Below are 23,831 nucleotides of genomic sequence, written 5' to 3'. Positions count from 1 at the left end.
AGCATAATTACTTGTGGAAACAAGATCATTGGATATTTTCATCCTTAACCGTCCAATAATTGTCCAAATATGTACAGTTAATCATTTTCATGGTTACCGTCAATTATATATGAATTAATCAAGATTTTCAGACTTCATCTAAATACGATCATTCTTTTATAAATCATCTATAGTGAGAACCACTGTCTGTACAGTTTACTTTGAGATATACATATGACACGTGTACAATTTTAGAGGGCCAGTGTATTATCCATCACAATCCGCAGAGTAGTAAAATGTTTCTCTGTAAAATGAGCTAAGTCGTAGGTTGAATACTATAATCGGTGACCTGCCTACCCGATGGCAGGTTCAGTTAGGCCCGGAAACACCGACTTCGGTGAGGCTGTGGCCGTATGGCCCACCTTGATGTATCTGCTGTATATCCATGCCGTTCATCCGTTTTTTCAGCTAATTTTAGAGTGTAAGCCCAAAAAAGAAGTAGATAAAAATCTTAAGTGAACCACGCCAAAGGAAGCAGCGGCTATTAAACCATCACCATTAAAAACTTCTTAAGACTATCTGTAATGTTTAATTTTCATTTAACCCGTTGATAAGGTTACACAGACCTGTAAGAAGGGAAAGCACAAATATCAGTTTGATCTAACTTTTGTAAGGCCATAAGAAGTTTTTAATGGTAGGCCTTCAATCAGCATCGTTTTCGATGGTGTGGTCCACCTGAAATTTAGATCTAGTTCAATTTTGGGTTAGTACTATAAATTGATCTGTAAAAATGGATGGACGGCGTGGATACACAAAAATACATCAAAGTGGGCCCCATTGTTACGGTCTCCCCGAAGTCGGGCGGCCTTGCCGAATCCAGTCTATGCTTATCCACAGTCAGCCACGTGTCGATATGGCACAGGTGTGAAAGATGTAGCTTTAGGTAGGGCTGTCAATGGGCCGGGTAGCTCGGACGGGCCTTCGGGCGTGGCCTGTATTGGGCGGGTTTGAGGTGCTGTATCAGGTCCGACGATCAGGCTCCGTTCTTAAATCAGAGAGCCCGATTATAAACCGGGTCGGATCGGGCTTAACACCCCGTAAGCCCAGAAACTTAGCCCACCCAATATTTTTCTCACTTTCTCATTTTCTCATTTTCTTCGTTCTCCCCTCCCTCTCTCTCTCACAAATGAGATATGTTGAAATATCATTTATCCACGGAAATATTCAGAGCTTAGGCTCAGGCAAACACAGGTCAGGTTTTGTGTGAATGTCTTGCGCGGGACTTGAATTGGACTATTTCGGCCTGTCACAAGCCCGCTAAATTTTGGGCATAAGTTTAGAATTGCAGGTCAGCCTCGGACAGAGCTCAGCCCAGCCCTAACCTAGCCCAATGGATTGGCTATGTAACAGCTTTATGCTTTTCATTTCATTCAAAGACATTATCTCAAAACTCGAGCATATTTAAATCTCAAATGGACCACACCATTGAAATAAGTGGTGAATGACCATTAAAATATTTTTAAGGTTATGAAAGTTTTGGATTGAGTTAATATTTGTATTTTACTCTCATCTCCATTGTGGTTGACCATTAAAATATTTTTAAGGTCACACCACATGAAAGAGTGAGAATAGAAACATTAACGTTAAAACTTTCCTGAATCCGGCCATGATGTTTACATGCCATCCAAACCGTTTATAGGGTTACTACCACTCAGATAAACTGTAGCCACAAATATCATCCTGTTACAAAGCTTCTATGGCCCCCACAAAGATTCCAATGGGAATTGTTCAATCCCTGCTGTTTCATATGGTGTAGCCCACCTGAGTTTTGAATCTGCCTGATTTTTGCACTCATGTCCTATTGTGGTCTAGAGAAACTAATGGACGTAGTGGATTTGTCACAGGCATCTCTGTGGGCCTCAAATAGCTTCCAAGGAGGGCACAGGTAATAAAGAATTTGGGCTGGTGGCACATCTGGATGGGGCCCTCAGATGAATGTTTTGATCACCACAGAAGCAATCAGTCCCATAAACCCAAGGTCTCGAGTCCAACCGGTTGGAGCATAAGTTATGGTCCACCTGATGAGCAGATGGGGCTAATTTTTGCACTAGGTACTCTGGTGGGGCCAACCTGTGGGAGGTGGGCAATAGGTTGGACTCACGACCACTTTAAACTCATTTCTCATTAACTCGGTGGCCAGACAAGTGACTATAAGTGAGTTGACTCAGCTCAATGGATTCTCATTTCCAAGTCATACATCATCGAAACTGGAAGATTGAAGATTCAACCAAACCAGCCGAATCACATAGCAAGTCAGGCCACAGCATCACACTCAGGAGTATACCCGTACCATTATGCTATCCCATTCGTGCCCCATTTCCAATAAGGCAATAACTGTTCAACCCGGCAAATGACTCAACCAGAAGATGACTCGGCAAAGAGTCCCACAGGTTTGTGTCAACCCAATATACAGATTATCAAAAGGAAAGCATGCCATCTTGGAATAATTTGAAAATTCCAAAAACCCAACTCAACTCAATCTTCACTGGATCAACTCAGCAAGTCAAAATTGAGAATAAACCTTTTTCTTGCCATAAAACTCTGTCATACTGAGTCAAGTTATACAGCCTCATTTCAGTTCCACTCAATGAATACTTCAAACCAAGCTGTAGCTCAAGTCAAACATCCCAAGCCAGCCTGAGTCGGACTGGATCCGACCAATCGGCGAGTCAAGACCTGGTACGGGTTTGATTCGACAGTTATATATTCCAAACGACATACATTCATGATATAAGTTGCAAGTGAATGATTTCCACATTTCAATTGTTAGGCCACAATGATTCTCTCTATCTTGTACAAATGACTGATCAAATGATCTGGGCCTTTCATATACATCCTTCCCTGCAAAAGATTTCGGGTCTTAAGATTCGGACATAAGAAGAGCAATCATGGCATCGGCAGTCTCTGGGCCGTCATTGTTTACGCTTGGGATTATGTTCTCAGGTGATAGAAACTGCACGAATTCTCTCAATTCCGTAAAGCTGCAATGCTCACTGTATGGGACCTCGTACCTGAAATCGCATGCTCTAAAACACTCAGAATCAACTCAGATTGGGTAGAGGGGAAAACTATGTAAATCCTTCAAAATTTTGGGATTGTTACTGCAAATTCCTGAGATTTCAGATCTCCTGCCAAATAATGCCTAGATGATTCAAAATTTTCAAGTGAACCAACCAATCCAACAAATGCATCCTACCATCATGATCAGACAAACCAAAATTCCGGGGTATCCGATCATAAAGTGGGCCAAACCATTCGAAACAAAACAATTCACCCAAAAGATCCAAATCCATGTGCTGTCTATCTATTATCTAATGATTCAATCAGCCAAATTTCTCATGTGTGATCATCATTGTGGGTTGCATATGTTAGATGGGTTGGATGCCATTCACATAACATGCCGGCTCCACAATTCTCCACTTCATCTCTTTCTAAAGAAAAAGGAGATTTCGGGAATTTCTTCCCTTGAGAAGCACTGCCTAGGAATTTTGATTCCTCGATGCATTATTTGGTAAACTCTGAATTTCTAAGGAATTCTGCAGTGAAATCCATAAAATTTTAATAATTTCTGATTTTGAAATTTCTGCTCAGTAGAATTTCCAATATCGTTAAATAGACTCTCTTGTTATGGAAAGAAAAGAACCAAAGAAAGAAAAATTCTCAAAAATCGCGAATGTTTCAACCGCCCATAGCCTAAGCCAGACACAGCCCCGGCCCATGAACTTGCAATCCCCTCATCAGGTAGGCAACATACAGCCTATATTCAACAAACAAACGTGGCCCACTTGATGGCCGGCCTAGTTTTCAGGACGGAGCATGCTCACAAAGAACCCCACCTGTTACATGGTCTGGATCTTGCATACATGTGCTGTCATGCAACTCCTCAGTCTCTCCTTTGAGTAATTCAATTTTTAGCATTTTTCATATGCTCAGGTTATACTATCTGGTCTTCCACTGTAAATGGTGTAGATTGAGATTCTTAATTTCTACAAGGGGAGCTCATGGTTCAATTACCCGAACCATTGACATGACGAGCCCCACAGTAGGTGGCCATGCACCAAAAAACTTCCAGATATGCAATTTGAGGTCCATATTTTTTTAAAAGGTAACACTACCGGATATTGAACCCTGGATCACTCGCACACATGGCACTATCTCTACCAGCTCATCTAACGAGTGTGAGACCAATTTGACATCCATATTCAACCAAAGAAAGGCCAAAGATTCAACGGCTAGGATCCATCAATCTGGAAGATCATTGGCGCATGATATATCCAAGGTGGGGACCTAATATCATCATTTTAGATAACTAAACCATAAGCCCCACTTGTACAAGCTGAAAAACCGGGCATGGACACATGCACAAGCATGGATTCAATGTACGTGTATATATGTGCAGTACATACCCATCATTTCCAAAATGTTGAAAACATCCATCTGTTAACAACACATTCTAGTTAATCTCTCCCAGGACTCACTTTGGAGTCTCCTCATGGCATGGTTTTATGACTCGACTCAAGGGCATATGAGGTGAGTCTAAAAAATGTGTCATGGACATCTTTTAAAACCATTTCGAGGAAATCCCAGATTCTGCATTTTTTAAAAAAATTGAAAATAGAAGCCTTCGACCAAGATGGTAGTAATATAGGAAGGTCCTGTGTGCATAAAGAAAGATGAAAATTCATACAAACATCACCTGATGACAGTACCCTGTTGCCACTTTCTCCCTGGAGATTTCTTCTTCCCTTTGCCGAACGTCCAACCGGTAGGAGAGAACGCAACAATCAGATTGAAGCGACCCTAATGAGATGAGAATGCATCAGAAATACAAATGGATATGGAGTGTTAGATCTTCGAAGCATAAAGGAAATTAAGAAATAGTCATTTGTCCGAATGAGTTTTGCTAAGCACCCATAAACCTCTCTTCTAGAACACCTCTAAATGTAGACACACACCAATTTTGCATGTGTATAATGCACTAACAAGGACTGGAACCCTCTACAACACCTGTTGGATGCAGCAAGTAAAACACATTAGTCTTTGACATCCACTCTGCCCAACAGGCATGCCTTCTATTATCAACCACACATCCCAAAAAGAAGCTCCGTTCAAAACTCAGGTGGGCCACACTGGGGAGAGCAATGTAAAATCACTCCTAAAATGTCAAAGTTGAAGCAGTGTTGCCACCTTAGCTTTGGATCAGGCTGGCTTTTGGAGAGTATGTTCATCCTGTTGAGGCACACCTGAAAAATGGATTGGATGAAATATGCAAACCATGGTAGGCTCCACACACTAACCTATGTTCGTTGTCTCCTCTCAATTGGTGGCATGGCCCATCTGAGTTGTGGGGATAGGGCTTTTTAGGCCTCAGGGCCTAACATCCAGAAATGCACCTGATAGATGGCATACATGAAACAGTGGGCCCACAGAACTCAATCAGGTGTCGTAGAAGATTATGGTGCCACTAGCAAAGCCCCACCACACACACGACCTGGCTGCAAATTATTTATAGACATTGCATACTTTCCTACATGTGGGGCCCACCTGATGCATGGCAAGGCGGCCCTCCCACATGTAGAGGTGCCTGTGTGTGCTTGGTAGCGCTCTATCTGTATACTATGGGCCTCACAGAGTATTGATCCGATATATGTTTCATCCGTTTGAAGCTGGCGATCGTCCACATGGGCACAACGTGAATGTGACTCTCGCATTCATTCAGTGTAAGCCACTGCATGTCTTCCTCAGGAAGGTCCAGGCATTGGAGCAGCCGTAATTTTGCTGCGCCAACATATATCTTCTTTCGCAGGCATCGAGCAACTTCCAAAAACAGTCTCTCTTTGCCTGTCTTAGAATAACAAGCACCGCAGCACAGAACATTAAATCAGCAGCGAGAGAGAGAGAGAGAGAGAGAGAGAGAGAGAGAGGCATTACCAATTGTGTAGCTACCAATTAGAAATAGAGTTTTTGGGTTGAAAGCTTCTGCTTGAATAGCGTCGACCACAAATTGTATCACTGCCTCCTGCTTCGGGAAGTCATACTGCACAGAATCATCAACTAAGATAAAACATCTGACACTTCTACTGGTCTCATGCCAAACCAGGGTGCTCATTTAGGCCACTTTTGGCTACATAATCAAATTAATTATAAATGTTTAGTTAAATCAAGTGGCACTAAATTGTAATGACATTTCCTCCAAATAGTGCCTAGTTCCCTACAAAACCAATTTCAATGTATCGCAGTTGCAATTTGGAGCGTAGTTTTTGAATACTAAGGGAATGATTTGATGCAAGCCAAGTTGTGTCCTGCACAGGTTGGCCGAGGTAGACAAGTTGTCCATGATTTGTCTAACCCATTTATGCAAAGGAACTAATGGCAATAAGGATAGTCTATCCCCAAAATATGGAATAAAGTGAGGATAACAATTAGCATATCTCTTGAAAAGGTGAAATAAATATGAAGAAAGCTTATCCTTAATTCAATGCATGCAAGAATACAAATGTTTCGTACCCACATATCCCATGTGTCAAAATGTAGTACATTGTTCAACCATCCATATTCAAGCATCCCGCATGTGCCCCCTGTGCTGCCACCAATCTTCAAACGTTGTATGTGCTGGAAGCAGATTGTGTATTGAGTAAACTGTGTGGGGTCCACCATGATTTATGTATCTTATCCACTCCGTCCATCCATTTTACTATATATTTTAGGGCTTGAGCCCAAAAATGAAACATATCCAAAGCTCAAGTGTACCACACCACAGGAAACGGTGTGAATTGAACGTCTACCATTGAAAAATTCTTGGGGCCACCGAAGTTTTGGATCAAGCTGATATTTGTGCCTTACATTCATCCAGGTCTGCGTGACCTTATGAACAGGTTGGATGACAAATAAACATCACCGTGGGCCCTAACAAGGTTTCAACAGTGGAAATCATTATTCCCACTGTTTCCTTGGTTTGGTCCACTTGAGCTTTGGATATGCTTCAATTTTGGGCTCAACCCCTGAAATGAGCTGGAAAAAGGGATTAACCACATACATTCACAGTGGGCCCAACAGTGTTTACTCAGTATACAATTCGATTTCATATGTGCCACAAGTGTCACCATCCATCTAAGTTCTGCACATGTACCACAGTCCCTTTCGACTCCCTATTCCATGTTTGACAAAAAGCAAACATAATAGCTAGTCTAAGACAGTATAAACCTACATAATGTATCCAAGAAAGCATGACCTAGACAGTCTGTCCGGAACACAACTTTGCTTGTATCCAAATGGCCACTAAGGAATGGTACCAATTTGGTCGTTTTCACTTTAATGAACTGGGAATTGCAATTTAATTTTGTAATGCATCCAAAAAGGGTCTAAAATAACATTGCTTATCACATACCTGAGGGTTGCAGTAAGTCGTATCGAGGATGAGAGTGTGGATGGAACATGATTGAAAAACAGGTATCCTTGTCATTTCCTCAGTAAATCGGAAATCCCCAGTGTGTAAGACCACCTGATACCACAAAATGAGTAAGAGCCAATTTGAGAAATTAAATCATGAAGCATATTTGATATTTTTTATGGAGGAATGCAAAGGTTTTCAAGCAAATCCAGATTGAAGAAGAAATTCATATGAAACATGCCAAAGTGACAATTGGTGCAAGATCTAGACCATTCATTAGGTGAGGCACACCGTGATCATCATCGTCATCATTCAAGCCTTATCCCAACTAAATGGTATTGGCTACATGAATCTTGTTCTGCCATTCCACTCTACCAAGGGCCATAACTTCAGTTAGAGCATAGGTCATCAAGTTTTTTTTCTTAGCACCTCCACCGACATCCTTCTCAGCCTTCCCTTGCCCTTTTAGAGCCTTCAACTTGTACCAACTCATTCCTAACCAGCACAATTCTCAGTCTCCATTGCACATAACCAAAACCATCTAAGTTTATTTTCCTTCATTTATTAACTATATGGGTGTAAGTTTCCTCAGATGCATTTATTTCTATTTTCTATCCTTCTTCGTCTTGCCACTCATCCATCTCAACATCCTATGAATATTTTGCTCCTTAACTGCCCAACATTCTATCCATAAAGCATGGCTAGTCTTGTATTGATTCTATAAAATTTTCCTTTCAATTCGAGTGGTAGAGACAATCACATATAACTCCAGAGGCATACCTCCATTTCTTCCGCATAACTTGAATTACTGGGTAACATCCTTCTCAATCTCTCCACTGTCATGAATCTCATGAATGTTATGGGCACACCTTGAACATGCACTGACAAAAGAATCAGGTTGGTCCACTCATTGGATGGTGTACATGTGCACTATGAATATAGACCATTGGACATTTGTTCTGCCTGCTCATTTTTCTCATAACATGTGTGGCCCACCTGATGTGTGGACCAGCCTTTTTCAGCCAGGCATGTTCAGACTGGCTGCACCTAGTGGATGGCACAGACCTCGTACATGTTTGATGCATTGGCATGTATGCCACAACAAGAGGTCATACAGGAATATCTTAGAGCACATCACCTTGCTGTTGGGTGGTTCGAAAAGAATAATTACCGAACCAGGGCAGTGGTTCGCATCCAAACATGTGACATTAACACCAGCAATGTTAATTTTCTCGTTGAGGGGTAGGACTTGCAGCCTATCCCATGGAACCCCTATCTTCATATTTACAAGGCATGCTGTGATTGAGGAGCAATAGATTTTCCCGCGGCAGAATCCCCTCGTAAGACCCTGATAATCTGCATAACAAATCCATTAAGGTTAAGAATCATGGAGTAAATTTTAGTACAATGCCACTTGTGAGTTACCTGTGGATGGACCCAGCCTAGAGATTGTAGTAGTGGGGCCCATGCCAATGTGATCCAGATTATTGATCTAATGTACACACAATTGATTGGATGCCCCAATGCCCCAAAATGTCCCTGCCCCAACATTTCAACCAGTGGGCAACAAATACATTGATAAGAAAAATATACAGCAATGTTTGATGCAGAGACTGCAGACAGGATCTTTCAATCTAGGAGATTTTGGGGCATGGTCTATTGATGTTTAGGATGCCCATTGTGCAAGACAATGCCCTGAAAATGTCCTAGACCGGACTATCCTAACCATCCAATCTTTGGACCTTTTCAGTTGCAAGTGACCCATCACTGTATTTTTCCTTGCCTGTATATTTGACTGGATGCAAATAGAAGAATTAGGATTGTCCCCTCGAGAAGATGTTTGAGGCATAGTCATGGTTTTAAAACTAGACAACTCGGACTGACTCACTCCGTCCTGAGTCGAATCATAACTCGGCCAAGTCAGGGGGTAACTCAATCAAGTTGTGCCAAGTCACCCATACTTTCAGTGTTGACTCATGGTGCCGGACCAGATTGAACTTGACCAAGTCTGAGTCAACTCAGACAAGTCGTCAATCCTTGGGCATAGTCCATTCACAGCAGGACCGCATAGACCAACAATTTGAATCATTGTACCATGGCCCCACATAACTCGAGGCCCAGGGATCCAACCCATGGCTCAGTGGTAGACAGAGTGCGTTTCAAAACTAAGGTCCTGGGCTCGATATGTGGGGTGTGTAAAAAAAAAAAAAAGGAGAAGAAGAAGAAGAAGAAAAAAAGGCCCAGGGATAGCATACAAATCATCAGACCAATGATCATATAGTTCCTCCACAACACATGGAACTTGAACTAGAATAATGACAAGGTATAATTGAACTTACGGTCTGTATGGAAATGCGAAAGAAACCAATGGGAGCAATCTCCTCTTAAATAGCGGAAAGCATCCTACAAATGCAAATCAAGCATATACTTAGCAGGAAAACTTTTTTATTTCTTTTGAAGAGTACTTAGCAGGGAAACTGACTGTCTTAAAATATAAAACCAGCACATGTAAAAGAATGGTTATTCAAATGAAAGAACACAATACCACTCGAAATGGTGTTCCTGGTATGCAACACCATGGAGGTATGTCTCTGAGTCTTCCGCTACTAGCACGACGTCTAACTGTAGCCCTCTTACGGCCAGAATCATTATTACTTCTTTCTACCCTATGCTGTGATTTGGGTGGCCCGCTGTTTCTATTTCTATCAACAGCAGATGGGCCTTCAAAAAACTGCGTAATCAACTTATTTCCAGGTAGAAAGAGACTCTTGTTCTCACTGGTTCTAGTTCTAGAAGTATCCATGTTTGATTCATGCCCATGGATGTTTCTTTTAAGCTCTTTAAGTGCATGCACAATCTTCTTCCTCGGACCAAGTGCAGTAATGCCTATACTGAGTAAGTCCTGCAGCATTTTGCAAATGATTAAGTGGGACTAGTTCGAGAACACGATAAATTACAGCAAATGGGTGGTTCAAAAAGAAATGCTATTGTGGTGTTTGCTTCATAGAAGTTTCATGAAATGTCATCCCCGCATAAGGTCGGCAAACATTCATTGCTATCAAAACCATTGATCTGGCAGGCAGCCATGCAGATGGACAATAGACCAAAATTCATAGTCATCTGACCAACATGACAATCCTACTATTGTATCTTTTGCCTGCTGGTGCAGACAAACGATCATTTTTCAAGTTAACCATCCCTATTTTATGACAGTAACTGGACGGCTACCTCAGTTCTATTGTCTTAGTTTTGGTGATGGGGCCCACCAAATTAAGGGTCCCATAGCTGTATATGAGTGCCACCATAGAACAGAGGTGTTTTGGTGCACGCTTCATGGGACTCCATAAAACACACGCATTATAGTAGGATTCCTCTAATTCAAGAGACCAGCTGTTCATGTGAGTATAAAATCGTATGATACAAAAATAACCTACAGATCCTGTTTTACACATGGCATTCATCCTCACAGGTGCAATCACACAGACCATGGAATGTGACAATTAAGAAAGCATACCTCTTCTGACAGCCATTGTAGGGTGTCCCAATCAATCTCTTCTTTAACAAAAGCATCCTCGTATTTGGATAAACCCAAATTACGCAGCCATTCGAGAACAGGGGAGACATCAACAACCTGTTGTTGCGGCGAATCAGGGCCCACGCTATCGCTTGGAATAATTATCTGCAAGAAAATGCATTGATCAATGATCACTATAAACCTCCAAATCTCATTATTTTGGGTTATCAAGTTTCATCAAGATAGCTGATTGTTATGAAAGGGGAACCATATTTATCACCATTCACCCATTTTATCCTTAAAATGATTCCAAATTAAAAACACTACACTCGCACATACTTTGTGATTTGCCCATTAACTGTAGGCATATTTTGAGATGCTGAATCTTTTCATCTACATGTATATAGATACATATACATTTATATATACACACATACACATATACATATATACACATGCACATGCACACATACGCATGCTTGTGCGTACATGCACTCGCATATACTGATGTAGGGACATGTGATGACCTAATCCTAGATGCATGTATAATCAGGTTAAAGAATGTTCAAGTAAATACACAAATCAACTAACCGTTTCCAATCAAAGGGATTAGGTAAATTTCAACACAAAGATGAGGTCATTCTGTCAGGATCATGCCCCTTAGAATAAAATCGCGAAAACAGTAAAAAGGGAGGACATAGGGATATGAGGATATCTCAGATCTAGTGTAAGTCAGTCTACCGTCAAGTTTGGATCTGATTCTACTGACTAACCGTCCCTCTTTTCCGTTCAAACTAGAAAGGGGGTATTAAGAGAGGAACGAAAGGGGTGAAGAATGAAGGGTTCGAAATGAAGAAAGTATGGGTTTTTTGTCGTCAAGAGAAAAGGGGGAGGATGATTCTTAACTTTTCCTACACCTCGAAGATCTAGAAAGAGGGAAACATAAAATCGAGGTGGAATGCTCAACACCCAAGGGCCAATCTTGAAACCCTAATCTCTTGAATAAAGAGGAAGAAAAGAAACGAATTTCTATTTATTCAATAATAATGAAAATACAATTCTCACAACGTATATATAAGCTATGGAAAAAGTAAAAGTGCACTAAAGCCCCTAAAAACAAGAAAAATAACAAAAAAAGACGAAAAGTTAAAGAAAGTGCAATAAACTCCCTGAAACAAGAAAAAAGAACAAAAACGCCTAAAACTAAAACACTCGTGTGGTAGGATGTGAAATCCAACCCATGGATCTATAGTCAGGGTGTGATCATGCTGCTCCTGCACTGTAGCGCATCAGAAAATGGGTCCGATGGACCCGACGTCCATCCACATCAACTCCTCCGCTCCAGTACTCTATCGGCGATGCCTCCTCCTCTGATACACTCCAAAGGGTGCACCACTGATATCCGCATCATATACCTATACTATTAGGTGTGGCACATGCAATACACATGAAGAGATAGGTAGGGGTTTTCCATGACAAGGGAGAGTTAAGGTTGAAAAAGGGAGTTGATACTCTAGCAGAGTATGAGGGCTGATACTTGGGCACTTCGAAACTGTACACAGGCATATATTAGCTCAGAGAACTTACATGAGGGGTAACTTAAAGTTATTTGTTCCTCCTTGGCCGTTTGATTTCTCCTTAAGGACTGTTTGTTTTGCCAATTACCTAGACGATGTAAAGGAAATGTGTCCTCATTGCAATTTTACCACCGCCAAACCAAACATAGGAATCGGCAGTGAAATGCAAATGTATTCCGAAGATAGTTAAAGGAATTTGTGATCATTGCACATGTTTGTGGCATTATCGTCCATTTGGAAGGAATGTGTGTGCAGTCCATCTTCTTGGGTGGGCAATTTTTAACCCCGTAAAATGTTGCTACATCCGACTGATTGTATGAAGTGCGCCTTTGGACTATGCACTTGTACGCTCTCCATTGTATGGGTAGCTTGTGACCAGTGTAGTAAATCAAACCATGCCATGTGATACACAAACAGCTAAAAACATCTACAGATATTTAGCACAGTAGAGCATCATAATGATTTTTGCTGAATGCTTGGGGGTTAATCACAGCAATCCAAGCATCGAAATCCAGGTGCCAGGGATGTCGGTCTGTGTTTTACACTTTTATACAAGCAACTGAATTTGACCATTGAATGCAGATGTTTTCAAGGGATAGGTATTGTAATTTGTAATCATGGTGTTTTTTACATTATAATACTGAGGTAATTGCAATCCAAACAGGCCCTTAGCGCCTATAAATACCATCTTACTCTACCAAAGTATCGAGGGTTTTCTCTATGTAAAAAGGAGATGAGAAGAGTTGAACACACAGTCAATGCGTCATACATTTCTAAATTCCCTAAATACACTTTCTTTTTATGAAAGTCATCCCCATATCCTTTAATTAAGGCAAAGCTTAATCTCAACCAAGAACTAATTGAGTGGGCAAAAATGTCCATGGCTACTCATGTAATATATAGTAGAGATATAGATGCTGAAAAGAGAGAATAATATAATCAAACTAGAAGAACTACAAACCAAATTGTATATCTGCCACAATCGCACTTTTCATTTTACTACGATCCAAAGGAAGTTTGACTCGCAATCAAAGAAAAGTAAAACTATGGTACAAGAACAGAATGATGTATGGTTGGGAATAAGAAAGCAACTTTATATGGATTTCTTGAGGGGGATGTACACATTTCCTACAAAATTTTCCTGAAATTAAGAAAACCTTCCCAAAAGGATGGGAATTTATAGTGGGCAATACAGATACGAGTGCACATTGCCCTGCACTAGAAATATGCAATTAGCCTGAAAGTGTCAAGGGACTCTACCAGCATCCAACACGATTACATGGGCCCTGTTTATATACCCATGAGAGAGAGAAAACTGCTGGCCAGTCGATGTTTGAGCATTAAATGAGAAAAAAGGCAGTCACAATTTGAGATACCACAAACGTTTGTATCTTGTTCTTTGGTTGCTAACTTTTGCTTTAACGTAGACAAAAGGCAAATCAATCTTGTGAGGGATTATAGGCATGGTATTAAAAAACAGTTACATTATGGCCGTATCGGCCATTATGCAAAGGAAATGGTCACCCCTGTTACATGATACAGGGGTGAATCAGTCCATTATGAAAAAATGGGCTGTATCAGGCTATCAGCCCATATCAGCTGATACACCTTGTATGTGCGCCATTACGGAGCCGACATGGCTGTTGTAAGCCGACCTGGCCATAGAGGGGCCATTATAGTTCTTATTTTCAACTTCGCTCTTGTTTTTTCACTTCTTTATTCATTTTAACCCTGAAGAAAGCTTAGAAACTAATTTTAAACTAGATCTAGGCATATTTTGAGGATCAAAACACAATTTGAGTGGGATTCGATGAATGGAAGCGGAGTGGACCATTTTGGAAAATATGGAAAAGGGGGTCAACCATCACCTTTTTTCCATCTTTTTTTGTTGTATTTATATATAAAGGGGCCTAATCCACCAAATTATGTTTGATTTGTGTTCGATTAAGGCCTATGTGGTTGACTTTCAATAGGTTAAGTTGACACTTCCTGACAAACAGCATTCTTACCAAGGAATGGCACGTTACACCATGAAATATATGTCTAAAACCAAAAAGAACATGCATATTTGGGATCCTCCCATTTTCTAGACTTTTGCCAATAATTTTTTAATTTTTGGCACCAAAGAAAAAAAAGTTGTTACAGGGCTGCATCAGCAGATATAGTCAGCCAATAACGTTACATAATACCTTGATTATAAGAGCACTCAGCTCAGGTCCTTTTGCTTGTTTTGGCCCTTCAAATGCTCGAAGTGGCAGGAAGAAGGACAGGTATTGAAGGTAGAATTGCAATACCAGTAGAAGACCAGTCATTTTAGGACCTGAAGAATCCATGACTCACAAGATTCTGAAAAAATGAAAGTCATGCCCATGATGCCACACTATGGCCGAATTGTATGTCTCAAAATTCATGATGTTGAAGGTTTGCCGGTAGAGTGCTCTAAATTCTAAAGGAACCTGACACTAGTAGGCAATATTCTATGGCTGAGGCCATTTAATGGCAGCCTATTTCCTTAGCCTTTTATCCTATCAAACATATGACTGATATGGTTGACACTTGACACGGCATCTAGGTGCACCATGGATCGTGATAATCAAATCCACAGCATTGCATTTGAGGTTTTACAGGGTGTTTGGCGGTTGTCATTCCACATCAGAATCAACAAAATCCATACACATTAGTTTCAACTTTCAAGTCAAACTACTAATGATTTCTATTACAATTCAAGCTGGATTGGATCATATTCGCTTTTCCACCAAATGTGCCCTAAAAAAACCATTTGATGAGTGGGGATTCTCGGTCAAATCCTTCAACTCAATTCTTCAAAACGAGACTCCCGTCCAAAAAAAAAAAAAAGGATTCTACTCGTCACACATGGAAATATTAGGGCCCTTCTAGAGTGGTGGCTTCCACGTGGTTGGTAGGTAAGAACAAAATCCTCACCATCGACAATGTACGGGAGAGGCATATGGCCATCCCTAATGGTTGCATCCTATGCTTGCACCTCAATGGGCCACCTCTACATTGATGTGAGTTTTTACTACGGCAATTTTGGAGAATTTTCTCTTGTTGTTGGACACTGCTTGGGTGATGCCTCAAAAAATTGGGGACTTTTTAGCTATGTGGCATTTTGCATGGTCAGCAAGGAAGAAAAAATTGATTTGGTGCCTTTCTCTAGTAGCTATATTTTAGGCCACTTGTCTAGAATGTAATAAAAAGACCTTTAACAACAAGTTGGCTACTCCGGAGCAGGTGTTCTTCAAAGCTAGGTGGCTAGTTGTGGAATGAGTAGAGCCACCTGTTGGAGAACCGACCCTGCGAAAGCACCTTAATCTAGACTGAAACAAATAATAAAAAAAGAAAAAAAGAAAAATCCAAGCAACCACATAGAGAACACATGATTTTTTACGTAGAAAACCCATGCGGGAAAAAACCATAGCACAAAGCGACAATCAATCTACTATTCAGAGAAGATTACAGGGATGGAAAGAAGTTACAACAAAAAACCCCAACTCTCTCCCCTTAGAGGCTCTCAAAACACCAAAAAAAACCACCCCAAAATCGAAACTCTCTCTTAACCCTAACATAACTAACCCTAAAAGTCACCCTTTCAAGATGAAAATGTCAAAAATACCCCTCCAAGGCTCCATTAACACTTGGGCCTTGTTAGCATGTAAAACATGGGTCATATGGGCTCATAAAAGTGAATCAAGCCATAGTGATTTTGGTTTCACAATTTTAACAATCTCCACCTTGATAGCAAAATCACTTCCTTGCCTTGCCAATATTCTTCTAAGCATCGCCATCATCGCTTTGTGCACACTCCATCTCTATTCCTTTATTGCGAAGCCCAAGAAGTCGAGAAAAACTTGAACTTCTCTGAAGGAACGACCTTCGTAGGCATGTCTGTCAGATTCCCACTAGTGCGAATATTCTCAAGAGTAACATCTCATTCTTCTAGCATATGCCGGATAAAGTGATGACGAACATCAATGTGCTTAGTCAAGAAGTGATATACTGAGTTCTTCACCAAATCAATCGTGCTCCAAACAACTCATTCATCATCCCTTTCAACCAAACAACTTCCTTGAATGCCTCCGTCACTGTCACGTATTCAACTTCGGTAGTGGAAACTACAACCACAAATTGAAGCTTAGACATCCAATTGATAGCTCCACCCGCTAGCATAAACGAGTAACCGGAAGTAAACCTTGCATTGTTCACATTCCCTGCATAATCCGAATCAAGATAGCCTATAAGTCTCTCCTCCGAATCTCTGAAACACAAGACGCAGTCCATCATACCTCATATATACCGAAGTAACCATTTCACCTCTTCCTAATGTTGCTTGCCGAAGTTTGACATGTATATGCTCACAACACCAACTGTATGTGAAATATTCAATCTCATACAGACCATGGCATACATAAGACTTACCAACTACGCCCGAGTAGGGCACACAAGACATATACCACTTTTCTCCATCTCACGTAGGATATAATTTTGAAGAAAGCCAAAAGTGAGTAGCGTGGGGAGCGTTAACTGGTTTCGCATTTTCCAATCTGAACTTGACTAAAACCTTCTCAAGATACTCCTCCTAAGACAACCATAGCCTGCTCCTCTCCCTATCCCTGTATATATCAATGCCAAGAATCCTCTTTGCAGCCCCCAGATCTTTCATTTCAATAACATCCTAGATAACTTAGCCTTCAACATGTTGATTTCAGACATGTTAGGGCTGGAAATAAGCACATCATCAACACATAACACTAAAATGATGAATTCTCTGCCACTAAGTGCTCCAAAATAAACACAATGATCAAATTCACTTCTAGTAAACTCTGGCTCAACATGAAAGAATTAAACTTCTTATACCTACCTAGGCAATTGTTTTAGGCCATACAACGACCTCTTCAACCTACAAACAAGATCTTTCTTTCCCTACAATTCGAAACCTTCTGGTTGGTTCATGTAAATTTATTCTTCTAATTCCCCATGTAGAAATGCAGATTTAACACCGAATTATTCCAATTCCAAATTGTATTGGGCAACCAGAGCCAATAGAAATTTGATAGATACCTGTTTTACCACCGGCGCAAAAATCTCACTGAAGTCAACACCTTCCTTTTGAGCATATTCATTCGCTAACAATCTGGCCTTATACCTTAACCAATTTCTTCCGAAATATTCACTTGCACCTAATCGCCTTCCTCCTAACAGGTAACTCAACTAGCTCACACATTTTATTTTAATATAGAAAATTCATCTCTTCATGCATAGTTGTCATCCACTTTTCTATATTTTTATCTTCTAAAGTTTCCTAGAAAGTAGATGGATCATCCTCATCTGTAATGAGAGCAAATACAATATTAGAGTCATCCTCGTATCTCAATGGTAACCTACGATCCCTCAATGGATTTCCCCTGACATGTGGTAGCTCCACCTCTTTCTTTACCTCAACTTGCGGCTCAAGTTCCTCAAGTATTTCACCCTTGTCTAATTCCACATCAACAACTGACTTTTCCGTTTCCTTTTGTTCATTTTTCCAAAACAAGGAACCCTCATCAAATTTAATGCCCCAACTAATATGATCTTCGATGAAGCACCGTCTAACAACCTGTAACCTTTCACGGCATCACCATAGCCAACAAAGGCGCACTTTTTTGCTCTTTGGTCTGACTTATCTCTCTCAACAGATGGTATATAAGAATAAGCATCACAACAAAAAATCCTCAAACACGAGTAATCTACTCTATACTTCCTCAGGAATTTTACAACTAATAACTGTAGAGGGAGACCTATTCACCAAATAACAAGCTGTAGAAACAGCTTCAGCCCAAAGCTCATTGCCCAACCCAAAATTGCCAACATACTCCGAGCTCTTTTCCAAAAGAGTCTGGTTCATACATTCCGCCACACCATTCTGCTTTGGCGTATGCCTTACTGTGTTGTGTCTAACAATCCCCCAATTCTTGCAATACTGATCACATTCTCTTGAAGCAAATTCACCACCGTTATCTATCCTTAGAACTTTCACTTTTCATCATGTCTGTTTTTCAACCATCACTTTCCATATCTTAAAAGTGGCAAACATATAGGATTTGTGCTTTAAAATATAAGCCCAAACCTTCGAAGAGAAGCCATTTATAAATGTGATAAGGTAAGAAGATCCTCCTCTAAAAACAATAGGTGACGACCCCTACACATCAGAATACACATAATCAAGTTGCCCTTTACTGACATGTTTTCCAATTTTAAAATGCGACCTTGATTGTTTCCCATATATGCAATGCTCAAATATATCCAAATTAAAGCTTTTAAAATTAGGAATTAATTTACGATCGAGAAGTACCGCCATACCCCACTCGCACATGTGGCCTAGTCGTGCATGCCACAAAGGCGCCGATGTAAAATCCACTTCAGAAGTTGCGGCTCCACCACATATAATATTTCTGATCAACCGGTAAAGATTTTCGCTCCGTTGTGCCTTCATTATTGTAAGAGCCCCTTTGAAACCTTCAGGACATGATCATGATCGGCGAACTTGCAACCAATTGCATCTCGAGCTCCCAAAGAGATCATATTTTTCTGTCAGAGTACACTCCACCTCATCAAACATCTTGATGTGAACCGAACCAATTCCAATCATCTTGCGAGCATGATCATTGCCTATAAGAACCAATCCACAATTATACTCGCTATATGTGGTAAACCAACTCCATGAGAACACATATGGTATGATGCCCCCGTATCCAAGATCCTTTCCTAATTAAAAAAATTTCTGATCTTGGTCACTACAAATACATCACAACCATCTAAGCCTTCACCAGATTCAACTGAATTAACTTCCTTCGGCGAATCACCCGACTTCTCATCCTTCAAGGCTTTGGAAAACTGACAGTCCTTTTTTAAATGCCACATCCTTTGACAAGTCTAACGCTTCAACTTTCATTTGCCTTTTGACATAGATCTAGATCGCGGCTTTCCCTTCTCTCGCTCAGACAGTCTTCCCCAAGCAAACAACACATCCGTAGATATACCTTCATCATCGCTTTGTTGTTACAACTACTTCAACTAAAGGGCTACGATAACAGTCTTGATGTCCAAAGTATTCCTACCATAGCAAACAGTATCAACCAAATATTCGAACAACTTGGTGAGAGATATCAACAAAATTATGGCTTTGTCTTCCTTCTCAATCTTCACCTCAATACTCGTTAACTTGCAAACCGGTTTGTTAAACGTTTTAATATGTTCAGATAAATCCAACCATTCGCCATTTTCAAAGTATAAAACTACCTCTTTAGAAATAGACGATTGGTGAGAGATTTCGTTATGTAAATACTCTCCAACTTCACCCATAAAGCTGCAGTAGTCATCTCACCTATGACATTGTAAAGGACTTCATCGGCCAAACACAGTTGAATTGTACTAAATGCCATTTGATCCAGTTCATTCTAATCTTCTTCCTTCACAAATTCTGGACGGTGCACTTTCACAAGGAGTGCATACTACAACCCTTGTTGAACTAAGAGGGCTTTCATCTTCAATCTCCATATTTCAAAGTTGTTTTTACCCGTAAATTTCTCTGTCTCGAACATCACATTCGATCCCCTTGACACCATATCTCAAATCCAAACTAACAAACCAACCTCGCTCTGATACCACTTATTAGAGAACCAGCCATGCAGAAACACCTTAATTTGGATTGAAAAAAACAAGAGAAAACGAAAAATTAAAAAATTAAAAATTAAAAAATCCAAAACCACATAGAGAACACACGATTTTTTACTTGGAAAACCCTTGCGGGAAAAAACCGCGGCATAAAGCGAAGATCAATCTACTATTCAAAGAAGATTACATGGGACAAAGAGAACTTACAGCAAAAAACCCTAGCTCTCTCCCCTTGAAAGCTCTCAAAACACTAGAAAACAACCCCAAAATCATAACTCTCTCTTAACCCTAACATAACTAACCCTAAAAGCCACCCTTTCAAGAGGAAAATGTCAAAAATACCCCTCCAAGGGTCCACTAACACTTGGGCTTTATTAGCATGTGAAACATGGGTAATATGGGCTCATAAAAGTGAATAAACTCAAAGTGAATTTGGTATCACAATTTTAACACCACCACCATCTATAAGGACAATCGATTAGGGCTTTTTCGGGGAAGTTGGAGGTTTTTTCTTCTTTGTATTAGCCAAATGATCTCTCATCATCCTTGTTCTCCATTTTTTATTCTTTTTTAATAAAATTTTGATTAACCCTTCAGAAAAAGTAAAAAAGAATTGTTGACATCACCACGAATTTATCTAATAATGGAATTGTGCATATTCGCCACCATTTACTTGTGAAAAAAGGTTGTAGCTATACCATTCAAAAAAAAAGGGTTCTAGACATTTATTATCAGTCTTTTCTCCTTCACTCCCCTAATATGGTTTCAAAGCCAAAAGCCTTTTCTATTTTTTCTCATGGAAGTATCATGCGTGCTTGGGTGTAGAGTTTGTGCAACATGTTCGGTGATCCAAATTGTCATTATGATGGGCCCCATCCTGGATGACCCATGCACCAAAAATTCCCAGGTTGAAGATCCTAGCAATATAATTTTGGAAGATGCAAACAAATGGAGACGGGAAAACCAAGGAAATGGCTACTTATTCAAATTTCATATGTGGGCAACACCTGTTTCCACTTTAGTTTCTTTGTAAGGTTTTTTGAAAGCAACAGTTTTAGTATATCAATGCTCATACTCTCATCTGCATAACCATTTCCCCCAACTTTGTCTTTGGAATGTAAACAAACACAATTATTCTCCTTTGGAGACCAATGATGAAGATAATGGAAAATTAAGGATGCAATTTCAGGTACCTTTTTTCTTTCATATTTCTTGTATCAATTGCTTCCCCATAAAGCTTCAACTATGAACTTAAAGATGTCATAGGCCAAAGGTTGTATAGTACAATTTGGTTTGCAATTTGTATAACTGGGGCACATGGTTCAACTATCCAGACCATTAAAATGATGGGCTTCATGGAGCATGGCTTGCATAAAAGAATCCCCAGATGGGGAGATCCTTGCTGTAATATTTGGCCTTCTTATCTTGTTTGCATATGAGCAATTGCTGTTTTTTATCTCTTAACTGTCTATTTGTTGACCACCTACTGAAGGTTAGGATCCATCCCAGCTGAGGGATTTTTGGGTTCATGGGCCATCCTCGTTGGACCCATGACCTTAACTGTTTGGATAACTGAACCATGGGCACCACCAGTATGAACTAAAAAATGAAAAACAGAACAATACTCTGCAACCTTTCAACCCGAGAACCTAATAATGGATAGCATAATGATACGGCCTCAAAGTGTTTCATCGTAAATAACTATGGGGGAAATAGATGTTGGCCTTTCTTCCTAAGAACACCATTTTTTTTTCCAGATAACAGCCATCATAGAATGGAAAACACCATATCATCCATTATATCATTATCAAAGCCGAAATAATAGGCATTGTAGATTTGTCTTTTCTTTTAACATCTTTTTGGACGTCCTTTGTAATGGCCACTTCCATTAGATAATGGAACATACCCATTGGCCATTAAAATCCCTTAAGGGTGTGTTTGGTTGACCAAATATCATGAAATTTCATGATGCACCAAAAATATCATTTAATATCATGATATTTGGTGCAACCAAATGCACCCCAAACTAAAATATATGAGAAAGAGCTATGTAACAGTCGCTTCCATTAGACAACAGAACACACCCATTGCCATTGGCCATTATATTCATGTGAGGTTGTGTTTGGCTGAACCCAATATCATGAAATTTCATGATGCACCAAAAATATCATGATATTTGGATTTGGTGCTAAAATCTATGAGAGGGGGAGAGAGAGAGAGAGAGAGAGAGAGAGAGAGAGAGAGTGTGTGTGTGAATTACCTTCGAAATCTCATCTCTATCGAGACAATCATTTGTGTGCAGCTGACGTGATTCCTCACTCAAATCCGAAATATCGGCCCCACACAATGGACACTCAACAACACTGCTCCTCATCGTGAAATTGTTGGTACCGATATCTCCTTCTGTAAAAACACCCCCATTCGGATTTTCTTCCTCGCCCATATCCGAGCAAAGGTTCATCAGATCATTCAACTGTGTACCTGGCTCAAAATCTCCAATACTGTCCCCTCCCAATCCGTCATTTTCAACCATTGGTTCCAACAACCTTGATTCAATCGAATTCGAATAATGCCCACTTTTCCACTTAAATCCAGTTTCACCATTGCCTCCGATAGAAACTCCAAAATCAACATCTGGGCTTTTCGTAATTTCACAATTGTCTGCCGTGCCTGCGTCCCCCAGCTTTGGTTTCTTCAACAATCCCACATTCCCAATTGCAGAACTGCAACTCATGCTCGATTCCAACACTTCTGCTTTGATCGTATTCATAAAATGCTGATTCCTCGATCCGTTCCCTGTTTCCTTGCTCGGTTCGGTAGCGATTTCGAAACCAACAACTGGGTCTTTCTGGGTTTCCATAACTCCACAATTCTCCTTCCCCACAGACGCTGCTGGCTTTGATTTCTTCGGTGCTCCTGCAGCATTCAACGGTCTTAGAGGTCGCAAGCTCGGATAATCGTCGGGTTTCCGGCGATCCGCACTGCATTCGCTGGAAATGCCGACATCGAGCTCTGGTCCTTTTGGATTTTTCGGAATTTTGGAATTATTCTTCCTACCGGTGGGTGCGGACTTCGGTTTCTTCAGTGGTGCTGCGGAATTGGATAGTTTAAGAGGCTGTGAGGTGCGGTTTTGGAATGAAGAGAAGATGAGATTTTGGGTGAGGGAGATGACTTGGGTAGGGTTCTGAAAATCGTCGTCCGAAGAATCGCCGGACATCGCTAGGGTTACGGAATCCAATTGGGTTGCCCTAGATTTCGAAGGCATTGTGGTAATGTTGGGTTGGGGTTTTGTGGCCTATATTTCTAGGGTTTTTCTTTGTTTTCACAGGTCTGGATCACTGTATGGATTTCGGAGTATTTGAATTGGGAAAATGGAGGGAAGGTCGAGGAGGGAAGTACAGATATCATATCACGGCCCGGAAGCCCATTAAGCGGACTGAGTAAACTCTGTGGGGCCCACCATGGATGTTTTTGTCTTATCCACTCCGTCCATACGTTTTTTTAGATAATTTTAGTGGACCAACCCTAAATTAAAGCATATCCAAATTTCAAGTGGACCACACCGTAAGAAACAGATGGATTAATGATTTCCACCGTTGAAACCTTCCTAGGGTCCACGATGATATTTATTTGCCAT

The 23,831-nt window shown here is 40.5% G+C and overlaps 1 protein-coding gene across 4 annotated transcripts; it reads right to left on the bottom strand.

The window, feature by feature from the left end:
- Positions 1 to 2,548: 2,548 nt before the first annotated feature.
- Positions 2,549 to 23,556, bottom strand: LOC131227689 (uncharacterized). Of its 4 annotated transcripts, none has more exons than XM_058223481.1 (10): positions 22,455 to 23,556; positions 10,944 to 11,108; positions 9,975 to 10,331; positions 9,769 to 9,832; positions 8,568 to 8,785; positions 7,427 to 7,540; positions 5,971 to 6,076; positions 5,669 to 5,880; positions 4,736 to 4,839; positions 2,549 to 3,050 (listed from the first exon to the last, which is right to left on the bottom strand). In XM_058223481.1, the coding sequence occupies exons 1-10, from the start codon at positions 23,457 to 23,459 to the stop codon at positions 2,900 to 2,902; spliced, it is 2,496 nt and encodes an 831-aa protein (XP_058079464.1). In that variant the 5' UTR covers positions 23,460 to 23,556; the 3' UTR covers positions 2,549 to 2,899. The 4 variants fall into 4 exon arrangements, 2 of the variants coding, with proteins under 2 accessions (XP_058079464.1, XP_058079465.1); XR_009162451.1 differs by having other exon boundaries at positions 3,020 to 3,050; positions 5,584 to 5,880; XR_009162452.1 differs by lacking the exon at positions 2,549 to 3,050 and having other exon boundaries at positions 5,669 to 5,884.
- Between the last annotated feature and the right edge of the window lie 275 nt (positions 23,557 to 23,831).

This window comes from Magnolia sinica, chromosome 15, assembly GCF_029962835.1.
Source record: "Magnolia sinica isolate HGM2019 chromosome 15, MsV1, whole genome shotgun sequence".
Lineage (NCBI taxonomy): Eukaryota > Viridiplantae > Streptophyta > Magnoliopsida > Magnoliales > Magnoliaceae > Magnolia > Magnolia sinica.
The sequence above is the reverse complement of the archived record's forward strand: the minus strand, read 5'-3'. Positions and strand labels throughout refer to the sequence as shown.